The sequence below is a fragment of the Dasypus novemcinctus genome, chromosome 3 (assembly GCF_030445035.2).
Source record: "Dasypus novemcinctus isolate mDasNov1 chromosome 3, mDasNov1.1.hap2, whole genome shotgun sequence".
Lineage (NCBI taxonomy): Eukaryota > Metazoa > Chordata > Mammalia > Cingulata > Dasypodidae > Dasypus > Dasypus novemcinctus.
The window spans coordinates 46,113,859-46,134,454 of NC_080675.1; the positions used below are offsets into that span (position 1 = coordinate 46,113,859).

Below are 20,596 nucleotides of genomic sequence, written 5' to 3' on the forward strand. Positions count from 1 at the left end.
AAAATCCCCAGTCTCATAAACTCTGGGTCTGCATGGGATCAACTCTATACCATCCATCTCCAAGGGCCTCCAATTTAGACTTGGTTTGGGGAGGCATTCCTTAGAAAACCTGATGTACCCCTCAGGCAGGACTTCAGTTACAGAAGCCTTTAATCTTTTATGGGACCCAAAACCCTTGAATCTAAAAAGACCTAGGTGTCATCTTCAAACACACATCACACTGTGCACATGGTTGCCCAGGATTCCACAGCCTCCCCATGAGCCCATCCTAGGGATCCATGGGCCCGAGGCAAGAATTCTTGTGTAGAACCCCTTCTGCCCCAGCTGATGGGGTCCAGCCAAGGCTGCGGCTCAGGAAGGGGGTAGGGTCTCTGGAGTCTTGTGCTACGATGGAGACAGGGATGCAGTTCACTGAGCTGGCAAGAACATTCCTGAAGAGAAAACTTAGGTCACAGAAAAAAGGGAAACCCTGTTTAAGAATAAACATGGCATCTGCAGTTCTCACCCAAAGAATCTTCTATACACCATGGGCAGGTTTAGTGAGGAGGGGAGATGAGGAGCCTGTTTGTTATGAATGAGTTAGGCTTCCCCTGATACCCAAATTCTATAACGACTGACTTCAAATCACACTATTCATCTTAGTATACAAATTATATTGTGAAATAGCAAAGGCAAATTTACATTCCAATTTAACTGTTTGATAATATGCCAATATTTTAAAATTTACAACTTTAAATAAGCCACTACTAACTATACTCAATAAAGTTCTTGGAATTCAACAAAGGTCAATTTACAGGAAGACATATTTAGTAAACAATGTCTGCCCAGTCTATAGAAAGGCAGTGTAAAATTCATTTCAAGTCACACAGATACTGAAATGATTTTCAAGATGACTATTTTATTACTACGCCAGACTAGTATTTTCTTACTTTACTTCTGATGAAATGCACAATTTCGATTATTCTGTGTTTAGGTGGATAGGGGAGGATAAAAGGCTAACACTCTGAGTTTTAAATCAGGCAGTTTTTATAACACAGATCCTAACTGATTAAAAATGAGCTCTACAAAGTAATAGAAGAAAATGTGCTTTCCAGTTTGTCACAGTGTACTCTGTGAAGAAAGATGTGACAGGATGATACTTTAAAGCTTCACAGTTCAGGATGAATGCCTGAAATGCTGCAATGGTGGAAGATTTCCTGGAGTCCCTATAATGAGTTAACTCTGAAATTAAGATTTAACAAGAATTCTAGTTTTAAGAATTCTTATTGGTTCACAGAATTGAAACAGGTTTTTTTAGAATGTACCAATACTGATATATATCCCTTTTAACTTTATGAAAATACTAAAAAGGAGGCCTAACACTGGGGCTAAATGAGTAACACTGACAATCTCAACTGAAATGACTGCCCATGATCATCTGGTTCCAGTTGGGTAGAGCTTGACTGAAAAGCAGTGAGAAAGTTTAGTCTATGGATAAACATCAATGTCCTGTATTTTAATAGACTCTTTGCAGTTTCCCTACATTATTTACTTATTCAGCTTATCTTCAATAAAAGGGCAAAAGAAACTGCTTACTACAGTGAATGATAGCAAGGAATGAGCTCTACAGTAATTTATAAAAGACAAATCATTTTGGTAGGAAAAAAGGTCCAAACATTTTCAAAATTTCTAAAATTAACTTCTAAAATACCACAGGGTAGAATGTCCTACTGATATTAAATTATGAACTAGTTCTTTATAAAATATAAAATAAAGATAGGAACCATATGGTAAAAAGTAAAACACTCACTGCTAGACAAATAACATTTTGCAAACTGAGGTAAATCCTACCACTAGTATCTGTTGAGGGATGAGCTTGCCCAATAATTAGATTTCAAAAACTGTTCAAGTCTAGAGAAGAAGTGGATTTAAGAAACAATATAAAACAATGCAAAAGACTTTTGCCATGGGTTTTCAAAATCGGGCCCTTTTCATTTTGATTTATCCTGAGCAGGTAAAGAAGAGCATGGAAAGTCTCAAGGGGAGGAAGCACTGAGAGGCAGAGACTTGAAACTGGAAGAGAATGCGGCCAGGAGGAATGAGAATAAAAAGAAATGAGAAAAGTAAGATAAATTTGGGGAAGGAGAAAACCAGGCCCAGATGGTGGCAAATCGTGAAGGGTGGGAACCGAGGTGGCAGCTCCAGAATGTCTCCATGGGAGGGTCTTGGGGTGGTGAGTAAGTTGGACAGGGTGGAACTGGGGAGTGGTTTAGGGAGTCTGGGGTGAAGCTGAGTTGGCCAGTGGGTAGAAGGGGCAATGGGTAATTATAGAAAGTGGCAACCCCCTCCCCCAAGCAACCATGAGATGCCCAAAGGAAACCAGGAAACCAAAGAAAACCAGGAAAGTGATGCCAAAGACTGAATGAAAGTGGTTTGAAATTTAAAATTGTCACAAGGTTGATACCACTTTCTTTGCATTTTGACGATGATATATTCTGTAGGAATATCAGTTTAACCTTATTTACTGACTAAAAAGAGTTCTACATACAAGTAGGAGAAACAAAAAGGACTCTTATCTCTTACTGCTTGTTCCCTAGCCTAATCCCCCACTGGGGCCCCTGGGATATTACAAGGATCTGGGGACATTGTGACTTTTAACTACTTTTGGCAGCTGAGCTCTACTGTAGAAGACACTACCAGGTGACTCCAAACTTTTAGGTCTTATTTTTGTAAGCAAACAAAATTTATTATATTTAGGGATGGGGATATAAGTAAGGTTTTTTTTTTTTTTTTAAAGTGGTCCATAGATAATTCTTTTGTGTGCTACATTTCTGTTTTCAATATTTTAGATAGAATATTTAAGTCTGGGTTTAGCATAATAAACACCTAGTAGTTTATTCCTTTTAACAAAAATACTCAAAATTCCTCAGGATATCATCTGTGGTAAGCAGAATGATGATTCTCTTCCTCCCAAAGATGTTTACATCCTAATCTCCGGAACTTGTGAATATATATTAAGTTACATGAAAAAGGGGGCTAAGGTTGCTGATGGAATGAAGATTGCTAATCCTTTGACCTTAAAATACAGAGATTATCCTGGATTATCTGGGTGGGCACAATATCACCATGAGGGTCCTTAAAAGGGAAGGAAGAGCCAAAGGAAGATGTGACTACAGAAGTTAGGCACTGAGCAATGTGATGTTGCTGGTTTTGAAGATAAAGGAAGGGACCACAAGCCTAGAAATGCAGGTAGCCTCTAAAAGCTGCAAATGGCAAGGAAATGGATTCTCTCTCAAAGCTTCCAGAAAGGAACACAGCCCTGCCGACACCTTGATTTTAGCCCATGAGACCTAAGTTAGGCTCTGACCTCCAGAACTGTCAGATAATAAATCTGTTTTGTTTAAACCACTACATCTGTGGTAATCTGTTACAGCAGCCATGGGATCCTAATATACCATCTAACAGTTTCATAACAATGGTTATCCTGAACACCATAAGGCCATAAGTTTTTTGCTACCCAAGGACAAGAATTCCATGATGGTGCTTTGGAATTCTGTAAAGAGGGAACCTTTAAATTAACCCGATTGAACAAATAGGGCCCAGAGGATGGCAACTGCTCAGAACTGTATGCTTTGGGGAATAAATTCTCTGCAACTTGATGTTTTATCACATTTCAGACTTTAAAAAGTTAACACAATTATTAGTGCCTGCCAAATTTAGACAGCTATTCTTTAGGAGGAAAAACATTGCCAGCTGCCATACTATTTACCCAAAAACCTCACCACTCACAGTACACAGTTATTTGCAAAGCTTTGCTTTTTAAGCGGCTACTCAAGAAATATATCCCAGAGGATCACACTTGTTAAATGAAGCTGACAGTGTTCCGAAGCCTTCCAGGAAGAAGGGCATTAAAATCTCTACAATGTGCATTAAAATCCCATGATTCTTATATGTATTTTTCCACAAAGATTTAGGTGATCTCAATGAAAAAGACACACTCGTTTCTATGGCTAAGTGGAAAAAAGCAGTATTTTTAATTTGAAGCATTATTAAATCACACTGGTTTGAAAACAAAGACTAGGCATCCTTTAAATGGTCATTGTAATAACAGTGAGAAAAAAATCTAAGTCAAGAGTAATATTGCATACTCAAGCTATACTGTGAGGTAGTGTGAGATGTCACTCATCACCATTCAAAGGACTGACCTGAACTCGAGACTTTTTCATTAACGGTTTCTTAAGAAGAATTAAGATTAAGAAATTAATCCATCTTCATTAAGGTGGATTCTTAAAATCCACCCTTCAGTTCTGTCTCTAAGCAGTTGTGCTATCTGAGTGGATGCTCGCGGGTATGTTGATGGACAGAAAACACCTAAGCTTTGCCGAGGATGAATGTGGTGGAGGTTTAATGTGAAGAAAACAGATAGGAGTCTGAGGACCTGATCAAAACAGAATCTGCCCACAGGACTGAGAAGAACAGAGGTGAAGGAAAGCTACTGGAAGAATAAGACACACTTACCTGTTTAAAAAATAAAACTTGGGCACTGCCTGTAAGAACGGGCCATATGACTGTGAGCCCACAGAGGCAGGGAAATGGATTCGATAAGCTGGTGATACCAAAGAGCACCCGCCAGGTAAATGCAGTGATGAACATTGGCAGAACTCAGTGGTTTTCAAGCTGCGGAATTTCCGGGGTTGGCTTAGAGGGCATCTAACAGATGACAGAGATGCGCAGAGCAATGCAGTAGAGGCTTTCTAAGCTATTGATCCAAGTGGGTTCCTTTCTACACCTCTATTTTAATTATTTTCAGCATTTCTAACAGTATTGCAAGAAAAATTATTTTTCTTTTAATTCATTACCTTCTAAAACTATATTAACAAAAACAAAACAAAGACCAAGGTTAAGAAAACATTAAAAACCTTATTTACACCATCTTAAACATTATTCAAACTATTTCACACAAGAGCTATGTGAATAGGGGTGGGGGGAGAGGAAACACTCAAAAGATGGATGCTGCACACAGTTTTGTCTGCAAAGAACAAACCAATCGTATGAAAATCGAACATGCTAAAGCACACAGCCAATAAAGGGGAAAGTTAGATTTAGCAGATATCATAGATACCTATACTCTTACAACAGCTCATTCTGATTTCCCCACCTGCTGTTCGGCAAGCCTCTTCTGGATTTCTTGATCATCACAGACGTCATAAACAACGGGCTTAGAAAGCTCAGACTCAATTCGAGCCAACCAGGTGCGAAGGTTGCTCATGTTTTTGTCTAACTGCTGAATAAAAGCAAAGGTCTCCTTCAGCTTCTTCACCCTAAACATATTCATAGAAAAAAAAAAAGTGGAAAACAAAAGCCCAACATTTAGTGGTGAGAAGAATGTGGCATTAAGGGTATGGGAGGGTAGAAAGGAACCTACAGTGGGGGTAGATTTTATAGCAGGAACAACTCTCCTACCACCAGACATGAGTTTTCATGGAATATATGACATTTTGCAAAGTGGTTGCTTCAGCAGATGTTTAAAGGGACTACGAGCTAATCCACCCATGCAACTATGGAAGTCCTACCATTCCCAGAGGGGAATCCTATGAGATCCCAGGATCTTTCTGGGGCTCCAGAGGTGAGAGCAGATGTCATTTCTTTCTCTCTAAATTAAAATATCTACTCTCAACTTCTGCCCAGTTTCTAGGTTGGGTATGTCCGAGATTGCAGGAGCCAGTGAACTTCCCTGATAGGTTAAAGATGTTACATGTGTATTTTCATCTGGTGGTATCTGACCCATGATGCCTTCAATAGGACCCTCCTCTTTGAGCAAGCACAGAACACATGCCCAGTACTCCCACACTTGAGACTGAGGGCATTTGGATATCAAACACAGAGAACCAGCCACGGGGCAACATTCCAGGGCATCTGTGCCAACCAAAGGTGGTGTGAGGTGGGGGGCAGGGAGCAAAGATAACGTGCACCCAAAGCACATTTTCTGCCTCACCTTGCCCGCCTTAATTCCCACCCAGTCCAACACTGCGCCGAGCATATCTGAAACAACATATGCGATACCAGCATACCAACATACTGTCAAGGGGAAATGATGCAGCCACTGAGGGGAAACAAGGGATTTTTAAAATATAGCTATTGAAATGCTTCAAAAGAACTGCTTTCATGGAAGTCTTCAAGTTAAGAGAGTGAGGGCTTGTTCTGGTGATCTGTGGGATTTTTAGCTTATCCCAAAGTAATGGCCACAATTGAAAGTTGCTAGTCATCAATAAAGTTATGGAGTGCTGTCAGAACTGCATCTTACAGCTGATACCACTAGGAAGATAAAATGGGGAAGCAACCCTAACTCACCTGGAATGCAGTGCATTCCACACCACCATCACTTCTTGCTGGATTGTCTGTGAACAGATCCTTTCCTTCCCCTTTGGTTCTGTAGCCAAAGTATATGTTCTAGAAGGCAAATCTCATCTATACTCAAAACCATTCAACAGTCCTCGCACTACCCTTACATCCACCTTAACCCCCTGAACTTTTTGGTTCTTCAAATGTTCAGCAGTCTGTCTCTGACACTGCACTCTGCAAAGCTGCTCCTCTTTTCTCCCTCTGGAACCTCTACCGCTGCTCCCCGAGGTGAGCTGGTGCCCCTCATGGGTTCTGCAGCACCCATCACCCACCCATAGCACCTCAAACTGTGCAAGTGTCTGCAGCTCTCAGACCACATGTCCCATCAGAACAGAAGCCTGGCCAGGCTGCATCCCGCTTCATCTTCTGCATTCCTAGCACCTCCCACACTGCCCGCTGCACTGGAGGTGCTGACTATGTGTTTGTATAAGCTCTTCAAACACAAGCTGTTATTTAGATGGACTAAATCAACTAGGGGACTGATTTCTAGTTCCAGCTCCACTATCAGCTAGTTTTATGATTTAGGGAAAATCTTTTTGCCTCAGCCTGCTCATCTCTAGTAGACCATTCCCTGAGCTTCAGGGAGGGGGTAGCATACAGGAAAGGTTCAGGGCAGAGCTCTGAAGGTGAGCAGATCTGGATTTTAAGTCCCACTCCACCATTCACGAGCTATCAACTGCTGCAAGGTACTTAACCTTCCTGACTTTGTCATCTATAAAATTATCCACCGTGCAGGTGGCTGTGAAAACTAAATAAGTTACATATAAAGCCCCTTGCATATAGTTGGTGCTCAATAATACTAACTCTTGTTACCGCAGACTGGGACTGTACCACGCTATGACAATATTTTATTTATCTGATAATGGACCTCACAAAATTCTTTTATAAAGATGATCTCAGGTTTATTTCATTCTCAACAGCCCTATGAGGTAGGCAGGTTTTGAAAGGAGACCATGTAGTCTGATGGCAACGAGCAGACACTGGGTTTGAATCCCAGCTCTGTTTAATCTCATCTGTTAAACACTGCTAACAGTGGCACCTCCTCTTGCTGGGAGACTGGGAGTGTTGATGAAAACATCAGCACATGGAAAGCATTAGGCCAAGTGCCTACCAGAGGTTAGTGCTCAGTAATTTTGGTCAAGGTGATGATCAAGGAGGTAGGTTTTGCAAATTACATTCTTACCGCAAACACAATAAGGCCAAGTTCCCCTTAAAGCCCCAAGATAATGTATTATTAAAAAGGAAGAAATAGAGCCTGGGGCCAGACTTGGATGCAGTTGTAGGCTAGACCCCTCCTGTTTCCCTAGGGTTTTAGCGGCACACTTTCTCCACCCCAATACCATGCTAGCCTGACTGCCCAGGGACTGAAAGAACACTCCAGACAACGGCCAGGGGAGCTCAGAGCCCGAGGCGCTGCAGGCCTGGAGTCTTCCAGACAGTTTACAAGGGGCTGCCCTCCTGGAAGGCTCTGGCTGGAGAAGCCAGGCCTGGAGAGCTTCCTGTAGGTAGGGAAATGAGGAAACTGAGGCACAGGGATTAAATAAACGGCCCATTGTCACACGGCCATTTAGGAACAGCGCAAGGATTTCAAACTGGGCAGTATGGCCTAGAGCTGCTGTTCTTAAGCCCCGGCCTCCTGGCCAGACAGCTAAACCTATATATAGCCTCATGCACAAACTGGGGATGAAGGACGATTTTTGTTGTCAGGGACCGTGATCAGAAGTGCAGACCCACGGCTCCAGGATACACTGAGGAGGGTAGGCACTGGTCTACCAAGTGCTGCCTTTTGGGGCTCTTAGACTGGAGGGTGGCTCAGATGGGGTGGTGCCCATGGTTTTCCCTCCATGATTATCATTTAAGCACTTGATCCTTCCTGGGTCCTGAGATGATCCTGGGGATTCAAAAATAACTGGAATATGGGTTTTATTCCCACAGATCTCATGGTCTAGCTTAGATGTTGCCAATGCATACAGCAAGTGCTCAATAAATATCTGTTGAATGAACGCTGTACACTTATACCTTCTGAGGGAGTCCAATTTGCCCTTTCTGCAAAAGAGGCATTCTCATTACATCTTAAAGAAAAGAAGTAAAGATCTAGATTAGCTCAGAGCTTTCTTGCCTCCAAACAAGATACTGCCATGCCTTGACCCACCCTCTCCCCCAAAACTTTGGTGCCATATTGGGCAAGAGAAGCACTAAACCCCACTCTCTTCATCTGTAATAGGGGGGACACATCTACCTACCTCTTGGGCTGGTTATAGGGTTTAAATGAGATATAAAAGTTGTTTATAATTCTGTAATTTTTTTTTTGAGGTACCGGGGCCTGGGGCTTGAACCCGGGACCTCATATGTGGGAGGCTGGCGCTCAACCACTGAGCCACATCAGCTCCCCGAAAAGTTTTATTTTTACTAAAATGTTAAAACTTCCAGCAGAGACTAGAGAATATCTACAGCACTACTAAAAGGACCAGGAAAAACAGTACCAGTGCCTAAACAATCAAGCAAACAAATCACCTGCCTACATAGGGCAAATTCAAGAGGAAGGGAAGGAGGAAGGGGGAAAAAAGGAAGAGTGCAAAGCTACAAAACATTCATCCAGTCAGGACTTAACTTGTTTCTATGGTCACCTCTGACCAGAGGCGTAACAGTCAAAATGGATGGGAATATGAGTGCTGTTCCTCAGATAATTAGGTTACAATTGATTCTAAAAGACAATTGGCACGATGTGTTGCTAAGTCTGTATCACTGTGTTTTGAACAGACACTGTAATCTAATGATCACATTTCCCAGGTCAGGAAGTATGTGTCCTTTGTCACTCCAGGCAGCTGACCTCCATGTTCGGCCTTGTTTATATTACTCTTGGAAAAATTAAGATCTCAGGTTAGTATTGGGAAACAAGGAAACCTATTCAGAAACCAGACTATTGGCAGGGAAAAAACCACAATGCTGCATTACATCAACCATCTAAGCAGTTTGTTTATGTGATTCACCAGCTTTGTGCTTGGCAATTGCCCACATTTTGACCCAGGGGCTCTCGACTAGCACTTCTTACATACATACTTCAATCAATTCTCCAGAGAAAATAAGCATGATTTCCTGATTGAATTCCAATTCTGAAGATTGGAAAAACAAAAATTTCAGGTGCGAAAGGGGAAGTTTTTCACCTATACACACTCTTATTTCCTTGTGGGTCACAAAGTACCATAACAGAAGACCTGAACAAAAACTAAAGCATTTTTCTATGAAACCAGACAAAATAAGAATTATGCATAAGAGTAGCTACAAATCAGAAGAGTTCTTTTGCAGGGATTATAGGAAGAAATGTAGAAAAGAATCAAGGCGAATAAAGTTTTTCTTTTATCTTTAGTGACATATTATAATACAATACTTAACAAACCCTCATCCATCTCCAAAAAAAAAAATCAAGCCAGGATTAGTATCATTATCCACCAAGCATATATCTTACAATATGTGATGGAGGCTTTAAAAACACCAAATTCATGTATATGGAATAATTTACCCTTCAGTCTTATTCTTTACATGTTAAAGGGTCTATTGTTAAATTATAAAAGCCCTAGATCAGCATGAGTTAAAAAATATCTGTGCCAATGAGGATAGCACAATAAACAATACTAAGGAAAACAGAGATGGCCAAAGTATCTGAATCTGTACTTGAAAGAGACTGATATTCAAACCTGTGGGCAGTTGTCAGTTGCTAAAAACACTGTACAAATTCTGCACGATCTCTTTATAATGACTAAGCATCGCTATATTAAGATAAGCAATTACTCCAAGACCTCCTCGAAGCCCTGATCTTGGGGCAGGGACATTACAATACATTGAAGCTAATCGCCTCTTTGAAGCGTTTATGTTGCCGGAGGACTTCCATTTTACGCGCTGCATAATCACTCTCCCCCCTGCTTGTCAAAGGCAGGCTGCAGACAACGCACACACGCTGACACTGAGAAAGAACCCATCCCCCGATGGCTGAACGCACATCCTCCACAGCTACCATCGCATCCGTAATTTCTATTGTAGCCAAAATGATAGAGCGAGAGACACACAGACGGCAGCCGCCGCCTCGACCCTATGCAGAGCTGATTGCTAAAATGGCACTTACTGTTTATGAGAAAAAATCATTCCTTCTGTTTAGGCGATAGCTCCAAGTTCCCGGCTGCACATCCACCTCCCAGGGAAGAGGCAAGCCCTCCCCCTCCCCAGCATGCCCTCTTCATGACTGGTTCAGCATCTTCCACAGAGGCAGCCACAGCTCCAGTCTCCCTCTAGAAGGTTCCTTGCTGGCACAGGCTCACTCAGCAAGCACAAAGCAAAGCCAGTAGGAAGGGAAAAGACCTTCTTCTCTGCTAACTGCAATTTTTAATCTCACTTTTCTGCCTTCCAATAAGCAAATATCTCAAGCTACTTCCACACACACACACACACACACACACACACAGCCTTTGTTCTGACGCTACAGGATTGCAATGCTGGGGGAAGAAAGTCACGGTGTTATCTTGGCTATGGGTTATTTATGAAGTGTTATAAACCAAGGGAAGAAACATTTGGATTTGGGGCATGGAAAAGAGGAATTGTGTTCTCCTCAAATTAAATTTCTCTCTTTCAGGTTTAAAAGAAACAGTGAAATCTGAAGTCCTTGGGTCCAATAGGCAATGCCTTCCTCTTGTCCTCTTAAAGAATTAGCTCCTCCACGTAGGTTTTCTGCCCTGCCTTTACAGCCCTGTATATCCTGACTGGGAGAGTGGGGGGGCAGGGTGCAGAGAGAATTCATTTAGTTGATTCCACTGCTAGTGGCAGAAAAACTATCTTTCATCACAAATGGAGTTCAAGACTTTGAAAAGGAAGATATTTTATAATTTCCTTTGCTAGTTTACCATCAAGTTAGTATCCGAAAATTCCTCCTTTTCCCTAACTTTGGTTTTCCCTGACAGGGTGCTGAGTGGTGCTGCTTACCAGAGCACTGCCCTGTTTGTGACCAGCCCCTTTTAGGCTTACTCCAGCCTTTCCATGGATCCTTAAAGCCCCATATTTAGTCATTATTACACCCTACCTTGAAACACAACAATTTCTTTAAAGACCAGTGAAATTAGGAGCCAGGTTTAGAAACAGCTATCCCAAAAGGCAGCATCATGTCTCCGGGCTTGGTTGTTCCCGCCACAGGCTAAACATGAACCTTTGAGGCTCAGGAGGCTGGAGCGGCCAGCTTATTAACCCTCTGATGGCTGCTCTCCCCATGCAGGAGCTCCCTGAGCCTCAAGGCAGGCACTTCAGCAGGGCCCAGGAGCAGCAGCCACCTGTTCCAGAGAGGGAATGATCAGGCTGACGGGAAGGAAAATGAAAACGGGGTGGGGCAGAGGCAGACCTGCATTTGTCCTGCTCTCTGCTAAAATCTCTAAATCCTTCCAGTCCCGCTGGATCTGACAGCCTTCTAAGACCACAGCAAGGCAACTTTATGACTAGCAGCATTGTTCAGTCTTCTAAAATAACCTTGAGAAACTACAGATAAAAGGAGAGCAATGAGAAACTTTATCAGTTTAAAAAGGCACACATCTCCCTGCCCAATCTGCAAGGCACAGAAAAACAATTTTCACCCAATTGCCATGGGAATAACTGCTGAGTTTAAATGAAAACAGTCTAATTGCTACTATTATAGAGGAGGAGGGCTTTACATGTTGGTAGGGTAAAATGTGAACATTATGCTTAGTTAAAAACTTTCCCCGTCATGGACTTAATACTTCTGATAGTGAGAGTGCAATCTAGTCTAAACAGATGAGAAAGAATCAGTCTTAGGGGCCATGTGGTGGAATGTCAAGTCCTTCCCTGGTAACATTGGCTTAAGGATGACAACTCAGTTAATGACATTACCACCAAAGAGAAGTAAAGGAGAAAAGGTAGAAACATTCATGACATTTTTTAAGGAGAAAAAAAAAAAGCCACCGTGTTCTTGTTTCTACCAAGAGGTAAACTAACGCAGACATTCTGGGGAATGACTTTCTATTTAACTCTCTCTTCTGTTTTCGGCACTGAAAGTTTGCTCAGATCATTTGCATGTCCTACTAGAAAGAGACTTTAAAAGCACCCCTGGCCCCTTCCCTACCTAGCCTCTGCAGAGATGCACAAGGACACTGCCCCATCTGCAGCCACAGAGCACCTGCTTCCTAGGACACAGCAAGGGCTTTGATGAAAGAGAGGGCGATAGGGAGGGAGTAGGGAAGAGGGGCTGCTGGAACACAAAAGTAGATGGGTTTTTAATGACCTCAACTACCAGGTCTTTATTATTATTTTTTTGTCTTTATTTTTTTAATGTTACATTAAAAAAATATGAGGTCCTCATATACCCCCCACCCCCCTAACCCCACTCCTCCCCCCATAACAACAACCTCCTCCATCATCATGAGACATTCATTGCATTTGGTGAATACATCTCTGAGCACTGCTGCACCTCATGGTCAATGGTCCACATCATAGCCCTCACTCTCCCACATTCCACCCAGTGGGCCATGGGAGGACATACAATGCCTGGTAACTGTCCCTGCAGCACCACCCAGGACAACTCGAAGTCCCGAAAACGTCCCCACATCACATCTCTTCCTCCCACTCCCTACCCCCAGCAGCCACCATGGCCACTTTCTCCACACCAATGCCACATTTTCTTCGATTACTAATCACAATAGTTCATGAATAGAATATCAGTAAGTCCACTCTAATCCATACTCTATTCCTCCATCCTGTGGACCTGAGAATGGTTGTGTCCACTCCACATCTATATCAAGAGGGGGTTTAGATTCCACATGGATGCTGGATGCAATTCTCCTGCTTTCAGTTGTAGGCACTCTTGGCTCCTTGGTGTGGTGGTTGACCTTCTTCACCTCCATGTTAGATGAGTAGGATAAGTCCAATAAACCAGAGTATAGGAGTTGCAAGTCTGTTGAGGCTCAGGGCCTGGCTATCACATGGTCAGTCCAGAGATTCAGGTCCCCTGGGTATACATTAAACCCCAGCAACAACTACAGTTCCAGTAAAAGTAACAGGAGAGACTTATGGACAAAGATCACATCTAAGTCCAGGTCCATCACACAGAAACACAAACTCCAAAGTCGGGCCAACTGACACGGCACTGAACTCCATTTGCCATAACCATAGAACCTGTGGGTCTCTGTAGCCCTCAGAAGAACCAATACCTGGGGTTGTATCTACTTTATCTGTCTCTGGGACTCTGCTCAGGTGTGCATAAGGGCAACCCCTCTGATAACCTCCCGGTTCTTTTTGGAGCCTTATAGCCATATAAACTCATTTGTCTTTTCCATTTCCCCCTTTTATTTAGGTCAAAAAGTATTTTTAACTCCTGGTATTATGTGTAGACTGAGATTTTCTGCTGGTCCGAGTTGACCCTTTTATTCAAGGTCATTTTCTAGTTACATCATCAGGTGGTACTTGGTAGTAATCCCTAGGCGCCAAGGAAGCTCATCCCCAGGAGTCATGTCCCATGTTGGGGGGAAGGCAACACATTTACATGCTGAGTTTGGCTTCTAGACTGGCCATATTTGAGCAACACAGAGGCTCTCAGGAGGTAACTCTTAAGCACCCTGCAGCTCTAGGCCTTGTTCTTATTTCAGGTGCACAGGCTCACAAGCATTGCTATTAGTATCAAGGGCTCATTGTTGGACCTTCCTTCTTTTTTGGTCTTTGTCACTGCACTTGGGGGACTGTTGCTGTTCCTTTAGGGACTGTGATAGAGCTCCCCTGGCTAGGAACTCAGCATTCCCTCAGTTGTTGTTTTTAATTGTATCCACTATGAAAATATCCAAACATTTTTATGTACCCTGGATATATGCCCTGGAGAACTCCCTGACTACCAGGTCTTTAAACTCAAGTGTGGGCACAGGTGAGATTACATGGCAGGCTGAGTCCTCTGGCATCAGCCCCACTGAAGGGATAATATCAAGAGACCCCTTTTCTGAGCTTTGGTCTATGCTGGCTGAAGTAACCTTTGTGTCTTTTTATCCACTACCCAATATCCTGTACCTAAACTGTTTTTAAAAGGTAACTTAGCTTTCTCTAAAACAGAGAATCGCATGTATTGTCAGTTCTCAAAAACAACGACTGCAATTTAGTTGTCTGAACGGCATTTAGGTTTTGCTGGGTCCTTTTCAAAACTATCATCTAAGAAAATGTGGAGAAGAGGAGGGGCTGATAGCTACAATTAAAAAATGTTTCACTCTCCATTTAATTTGTCAAATAATATTTCTTGTGGTCAAGACAGATTGAGTTCTAGATAATTATACCGTTCACCAAAAAAAAAAAAAAAAAGGATGTAGACACTGAGGAAAAAATGGAAGAGATTGCCTTGCCATTGTACATACAGTGTAATACCTATTACAGTGACGAAAGGCAAAACATCAAAGAAATTTTTTTAATGATATTTTTCATTTTTTAATAACCCAATTTATTTTTACTTTTAGTTTTCTAAATTATTACATATTCTATTTCTAATCTTTAAAACTATCATTACTATTTCATTTTCCTATTAATTGAATTTGGCAATATATTAGACTTCATATTTTAAGAAGTTTTGGATCACAGAGGGGTTCAACTATGGCAGGGGAGGAGCACTGATGTGGGGTGTCATTGATGGGGGATGCATGGGAGGGAAGTTCTCCAGGGCATGCATGTAGGATATATAGATATGTTCAGATGTTAGTTGGGTATTGACACAGTGGGTAGAGTTTCACACGACAACTGAGCGAGTGCTGAGTTCCCATTCCAGGAAACTCTGTCACACTCCCCAGTGGAGCTGCAACAATCTCCCAAGTGCAAGAGCAAAGACCAGAGAAGGATGGTCCAATGATGGGCCCTTGATACTGATGACTATGCTTATCAGCGTGTGTGCTTGAAATTTCAACTAGGCCTAGAGCTGCAGAGTGCATAAGAGTTGCCTCCTTAGAGCCTCCATGTTGCTCAAATGTGGCCACTCTCTAAGCCAAACTCATCATGTAAATGCATCCCCCCAGCATAGGACATGACTCCAGGGAATAAGCCTCCTTGGCACTGAGGGATTACAACCAAGCTGGTGATGCAACTAGAAAAAGACCTTGAATAAAAGGGGGAAATGGTAAAGACAAATGAGTTTATATGGCTAAGAGACTTCAATATGAGTCGGGAGGTCATCAGAGGGGTCGTGCTTAGGCACATCTTAGTGTGATCTTAGAGACAGCCAAAGTAGATACAACCCCAGGTAGTGCTGCTCCTGAGGGCTATGGAGACATCCAGGTCCCATGGTCATGACAGATGGCTCTGGAGTTCAGTGCCTTGCCAGTGGGCCCTACTTTGGAATTTGTGCTCCTGAGCGTGATGGAGTTGGACTCAGATGTGACCTCTCTACACATGCCTCTTCTGTCACTTTTACTGAACCTGTGGGTGGTGCTGGGGTTGGTGTATGCACAGGAGACTTGAATCTCTGGACTGTTTATGTGTCAGCTGTGCCCTGAGCCTCAGCAGAGAGTCTACAATCCAAGCAGGATAATTCTATCCATCAGCCATGTGGGATCTAAGCCCCCTCTTGATTTAGAGGTGGAGTGGGCATTGCCACCCCAGGGTCCTCAGGATGGAGGAATAAAATATGGATTAGAGTAGACTTATTGGTATTTTACTATAGACTTATTGTAACTCTAGTGATGGAAGAAATTATATCATTGTTGCTGAGATAGTGGCCACAGGAGTTGCTGAAGGCAGGGAGAGGGAAAAAGAGATGTGATATGGGCGCATTTTCTGGACTTGGAGTTGTTCTCAATGATATTGCAGGGATTGATGCAGGATGTTATATATCCTGCCATAACCCAGTGAATGAACTGGGAGAGAGTATAACTACAACATAAACTATAATCCATGCTGTGTAGCAATGCTCCAAAATGTACTCATCAAGTGCAATAAATGTACCACACCAATGAAAGAAGTTGTTGATGTGGGAGGAGTTGGGAGAGTGGGGAGTGGGATATATGGAAACCTCTTACATTTTTTAATGTGTGATCTATATATCTTTTTTTAAAAAAGATAAAAAAATGAAAAAAAAAAGATGCTTTAAATGACCTTTCTGTTGATGAAATTAATAGTACGTTTTATAAGAGTTTAGACATAACCAACGTAAGAGCTCCCACACAGTAACTCAGGTTGTCTCTGATGGAGAGCCAATTTTGGAAATTAAGGCTAACATATTACATGAACTAATTCAACTTTAATACGGACTTAAGGCCTTTCCCCATATCTTCGATGAGGTTATTTCGGGTTCTTTGCTTTAAAGATTTTATTGATGCTGAGGGATACTTTATAAGCAGAGAATAAACTGTTATTTTGGTCTAAGCCCCCTTCTCCTCCCAACAGAAAAACTCAACATCTCGTGTTTACCGTGTGCTCATGCTGATCTGAGCCAAAGGTGAGCAGCATACATATACAGACAGACCCACAGTCTTGCTGGTGCTTTCTCAGCCAGGACCTCAGTCCACACAGCCACCCTGCAAGGGTGTCAGCAAAGAAACTGAGGCTCATAAAGGCTACACCCTTGTTTAAGGTGAGCGGCAGGTCCAGGATTTCTGACTCTCGGTGCAGCACTGCTGCTTCTTGCTCTAGCGCAGTGGTTCTCAAAGTGTGTTCCCTGCATCCCAGCATCAGCAACACTGGAGAGCTTGTTCAAAATGCAGATTTTCAGGCTCCACCCATCTCAGATGGACTGAACCAAAAGTTATGACGTGGGGCCTGGCAATCCATGTGTTTCGGAGTCCTCCAGGAGATTATGATGCATGTTTAAGTTTGAGAACTGCTGCTCTAGAGTAGGCATTGAGCTCCAGATTTTAGAAAAATTCTGAAAGGCCAAGGTTTCAAAAGAGCCAAATGCTCTTTCCATGCATGGTGCAGTGGGGTAGAAATACCTAGGTTCCATCCCCTCCCTGTGCAGGGTCAGTTATCCATCCTCTCCAAGCTGCAGTTTCCTTATCTGTAAGATGGGGAATCATAGTGACCTCGCAGGATTGCTGCAAGAATTAAACGAAAGACTATATTGATGGGCCTGGTTCCCTCCTCTACCCAACTGAAATGGAACCTGCTACTAGAAGGGATGTGTTTTCATCAATTCTTTTCAAATTTGCTTCTATTTTGCTGAGAACGGCCCCAAAATAATACATCTCTTTTTCAGTGAATTAGACTAAGTTTATTGAGACCTTGGACTTCCAGAAGACTTAAATCTTCTGATACCAAACTTTAGTGTTAAAGACTTGTAATCAAGTCATGTAGTCAGGTACTGTATAGCGTCTCCTTCCAACTCTTACTTAAATTTAACAAGAGGCGTTGTCCCCTGCTACTGGAATGAAGTAGAATGGAAAAGGTTAAACGGTGTCTGGAATTCTGTGAGCACATGATATGAGCTTTCCTGCAAAGCTTCAAGTTCTTGCTGGCACTGCTCAAATCTAAACTCTGCAGCCTGTGCTCCCAACTCCCTGTCTCCCGATGGCAATGCCTTTGTACAGTGCCAGAGAGAGACAAGTGTAAGGGCCAGATGAGGAGCTGATTTGGCGAGAGGCTGATGAGTCCGAGCATGCTGCCTCAACCTACAGATTCACCTGAAGGGGAAACTCAACTAACAGCCCCCTAGACTCCTGGCTGGCTGTCTCAACTTGGCTCTTGCTTTAAGGTGAGAGAAGTTACTCCCTCCAAAATCCCTCAGTTTTGAAGGGAATGTGCTCTCACTATGTTCTACTTTCACTGTAACAAACTAGCATAGCCTGGGGGTGGCAGGGAGGTGAGACAACTGCCTGAGTTGAAATCTGGGTTGCATGATGTGCTGGTTATCTAATGGTGGGCAAGTTATTTACCTTCAGTGCCTCAGTTTTCTCATCTGTAAAATGGGATAATGGTATCTACCTCTCAATTAGATGCAGATTAAATGAAATCATACATAAAAGTACATTGTTAAGCACACAGTCAGCAGCCAATATATTTGCTATTATTTCAGTTCCTTATTTTGCCAATAGTTCCTTCCAAGAAATTAAACCGTGAAATTTAACCTGCTGTTCTCTTTTGCACCAAAGAATTGGCTGAAGACAGGCAGTCAGAGAGGCAGGGAAGAAAAAAAACAGCCTGTTAAATTCCTAGGTGATATGAATGATTAAGAATGGACTGTCATTTTAGTTTTCAAGACACATAATCTACATCTTGATACTGAAAGATCCACGAAAAGGAGTGATGCCATCATTTCCTTGATTAGTACCAGATGCATAAAGACAGTGGTAACCAAGACCTACCAGACATAACTTAGTCAATATAAATGACCTTATTCTTGTGTACTGGTACGTTCATTCATTTCAACAAATATCTGAAGCAATGCTCTAAGCCCTGGGAATAAGATAGTCAAAGACATTGGCCCCATGGAAGAAAGACTTCTCACTATTAACATAACCAAGGGAAACCTCTTCCTTTCAACAAGCATACTACTTAGTCTTAGCATCTTCCTAGGGAAAAACAATGAAAATAACCAGTCAATAAATGCTGGCTCACATGCCGGTCCTCAGTCAAATACACAACATGCATCGTTCACAGTGGCCTTTGAGGTAAGTGGTGCTGTTAGACATATTTTGCAGATTTGAAAACTGAGGCTTAGAGAGGTTAAACCATGTACTCAAGTTTCCATGGCAAGAAGTGGTAAAGTCAGGACTGGCCTTCAAAACCTGTGCTCTTAGCCCCTACATGGGTTACTGCCATGGACTTCTATAGATTTTTTTCCAACTGGCAGAAGAGAGAGCTTGAATTCAGCTCAGCCTATGCTGCCAGCAAAATCATCCTCATATTTAGCCTCAGCAGAAAACTGTGGACATCGCAGACTTTCTTTAGGAAGCCAAGTCTTTAGCTTAGGTGTGAAGTCTTCTAAGACTTGGCCCCAACCTGCCTTTCTAACTTCATCTCCTAGACCTGACCCAATGGGGCATCTTGTCAATTCCTGAAAGGTTTCTACACTGCTCTACCCCTGGGCCTTTTTACTTCTATCACTTGTCTCTCACTCTCTGACTCCAGTAACTACCATAAAGCCCGAGTCCCCTTTCAGGACTGTCAGGAAACGCCATCTTTCCATAAAGCTTTTCTTAATCCCCATCAGCCCCACCCCCAGGAAGATGTGATCTGAGCTCTCAAACCACATGGCTTTATAGCTGCTCAGATGTCTGCTCCCATTAATGTAATGGACTCATCTTACGTTCTGTCTGTAATTCTCATAGCTCTTAGTGCTATGCCTTTGCCGACTGAATCAGGTTCACTTACAGTTTCCAGTACACAATGAGGTAAAGGAAATGCCAAAATTTTAAGGAGTATTTTCATTATCCCTCAATTCTTCATTCACCTTTGAGGAGTCACTTCTATATATGTGTGTTTTCCAAACAGCTGAGCACACTGTTATGTAAAACACGTGTTCAGCCACTGGAAACACAACGCTGCATTACTTGTGCCAAAAGCTGAGGGGCTGTCCTTTGCATGGCATGTTGCAACTGAAAAGCACTTTGGTTGGGGTTTGTCTTTGGAGAGAGAATTTTAAGACAGAAGTCCTGTAGAAGCATTGGGTGACAGTGTCATCATGGCCTTTATTTAGTGAGAGGAGATACAATTATCAGCTTTAGTTTTGAAGACTGAACTGGAGAATATAGCTTTGCTTTGTAGTCATTCAAAATGGATTTCCTAAGTCCATTCCTTAGGACAACACACCTGTTAGGGAACTGGCATGCTGAGTACGGAACCCCTGTCTCCAGTACACCAAGCCACCAACGGTGGGGGAGCATCAAGGGCACCTGGACCAACAGAGCCTGTGACTTGACCTGGTTATGTTTGCCACACAGAGGCAAGAACAGGTGAGCATGATTTCATGGGCGTGGGGTAAGGGAGGGGTAGGCAAACCTTAAAGTTGTGTTAGAATTTCTGGATAATAGCTACCCAAGTGTCTCTCTTCAAATTAAGTCTCATTTAAAAGTAAACAAAAACAAACAAACAAAAACAAGGGGGTCCATACTAAGCTATAAAATATAGCCTTCCTTTAATGTAGAACTAAGAAATTCTAATCAATTTTATCAACTTTGCCTTTATCTGTAAACTTATGGCTGGATTTCCTTAGAAGAAGACTGGGCTCAGTTTACTTGATCTGTGAAGTAACTGCTGTACCAAGAGAAAA

General features: G+C 42.4%; 1 protein-coding gene across 6 annotated transcripts in view; it reads right to left on the minus strand.

Annotated features, from left to right (window-relative positions):
* SYNE2 (spectrin repeat containing nuclear envelope protein 2) overlaps positions 1 to 20,596 on the minus strand; it is a 400,819-nt gene that overhangs the window by 18,030 nt on the left and 362,193 nt on the right. For all 6 annotated transcript variants that reach the window (XM_058293295.2, XM_071213892.1, XM_058293293.2 and 3 more), the window contains one exon: positions 5,138 to 5,300. In XM_058293295.2, the coding sequence (XP_058149278.1) occupies positions 5,138 to 5,300 (163 nt within the window). The remainder of the gene's footprint in view (positions 1 to 5,137; positions 5,301 to 20,596) is intronic.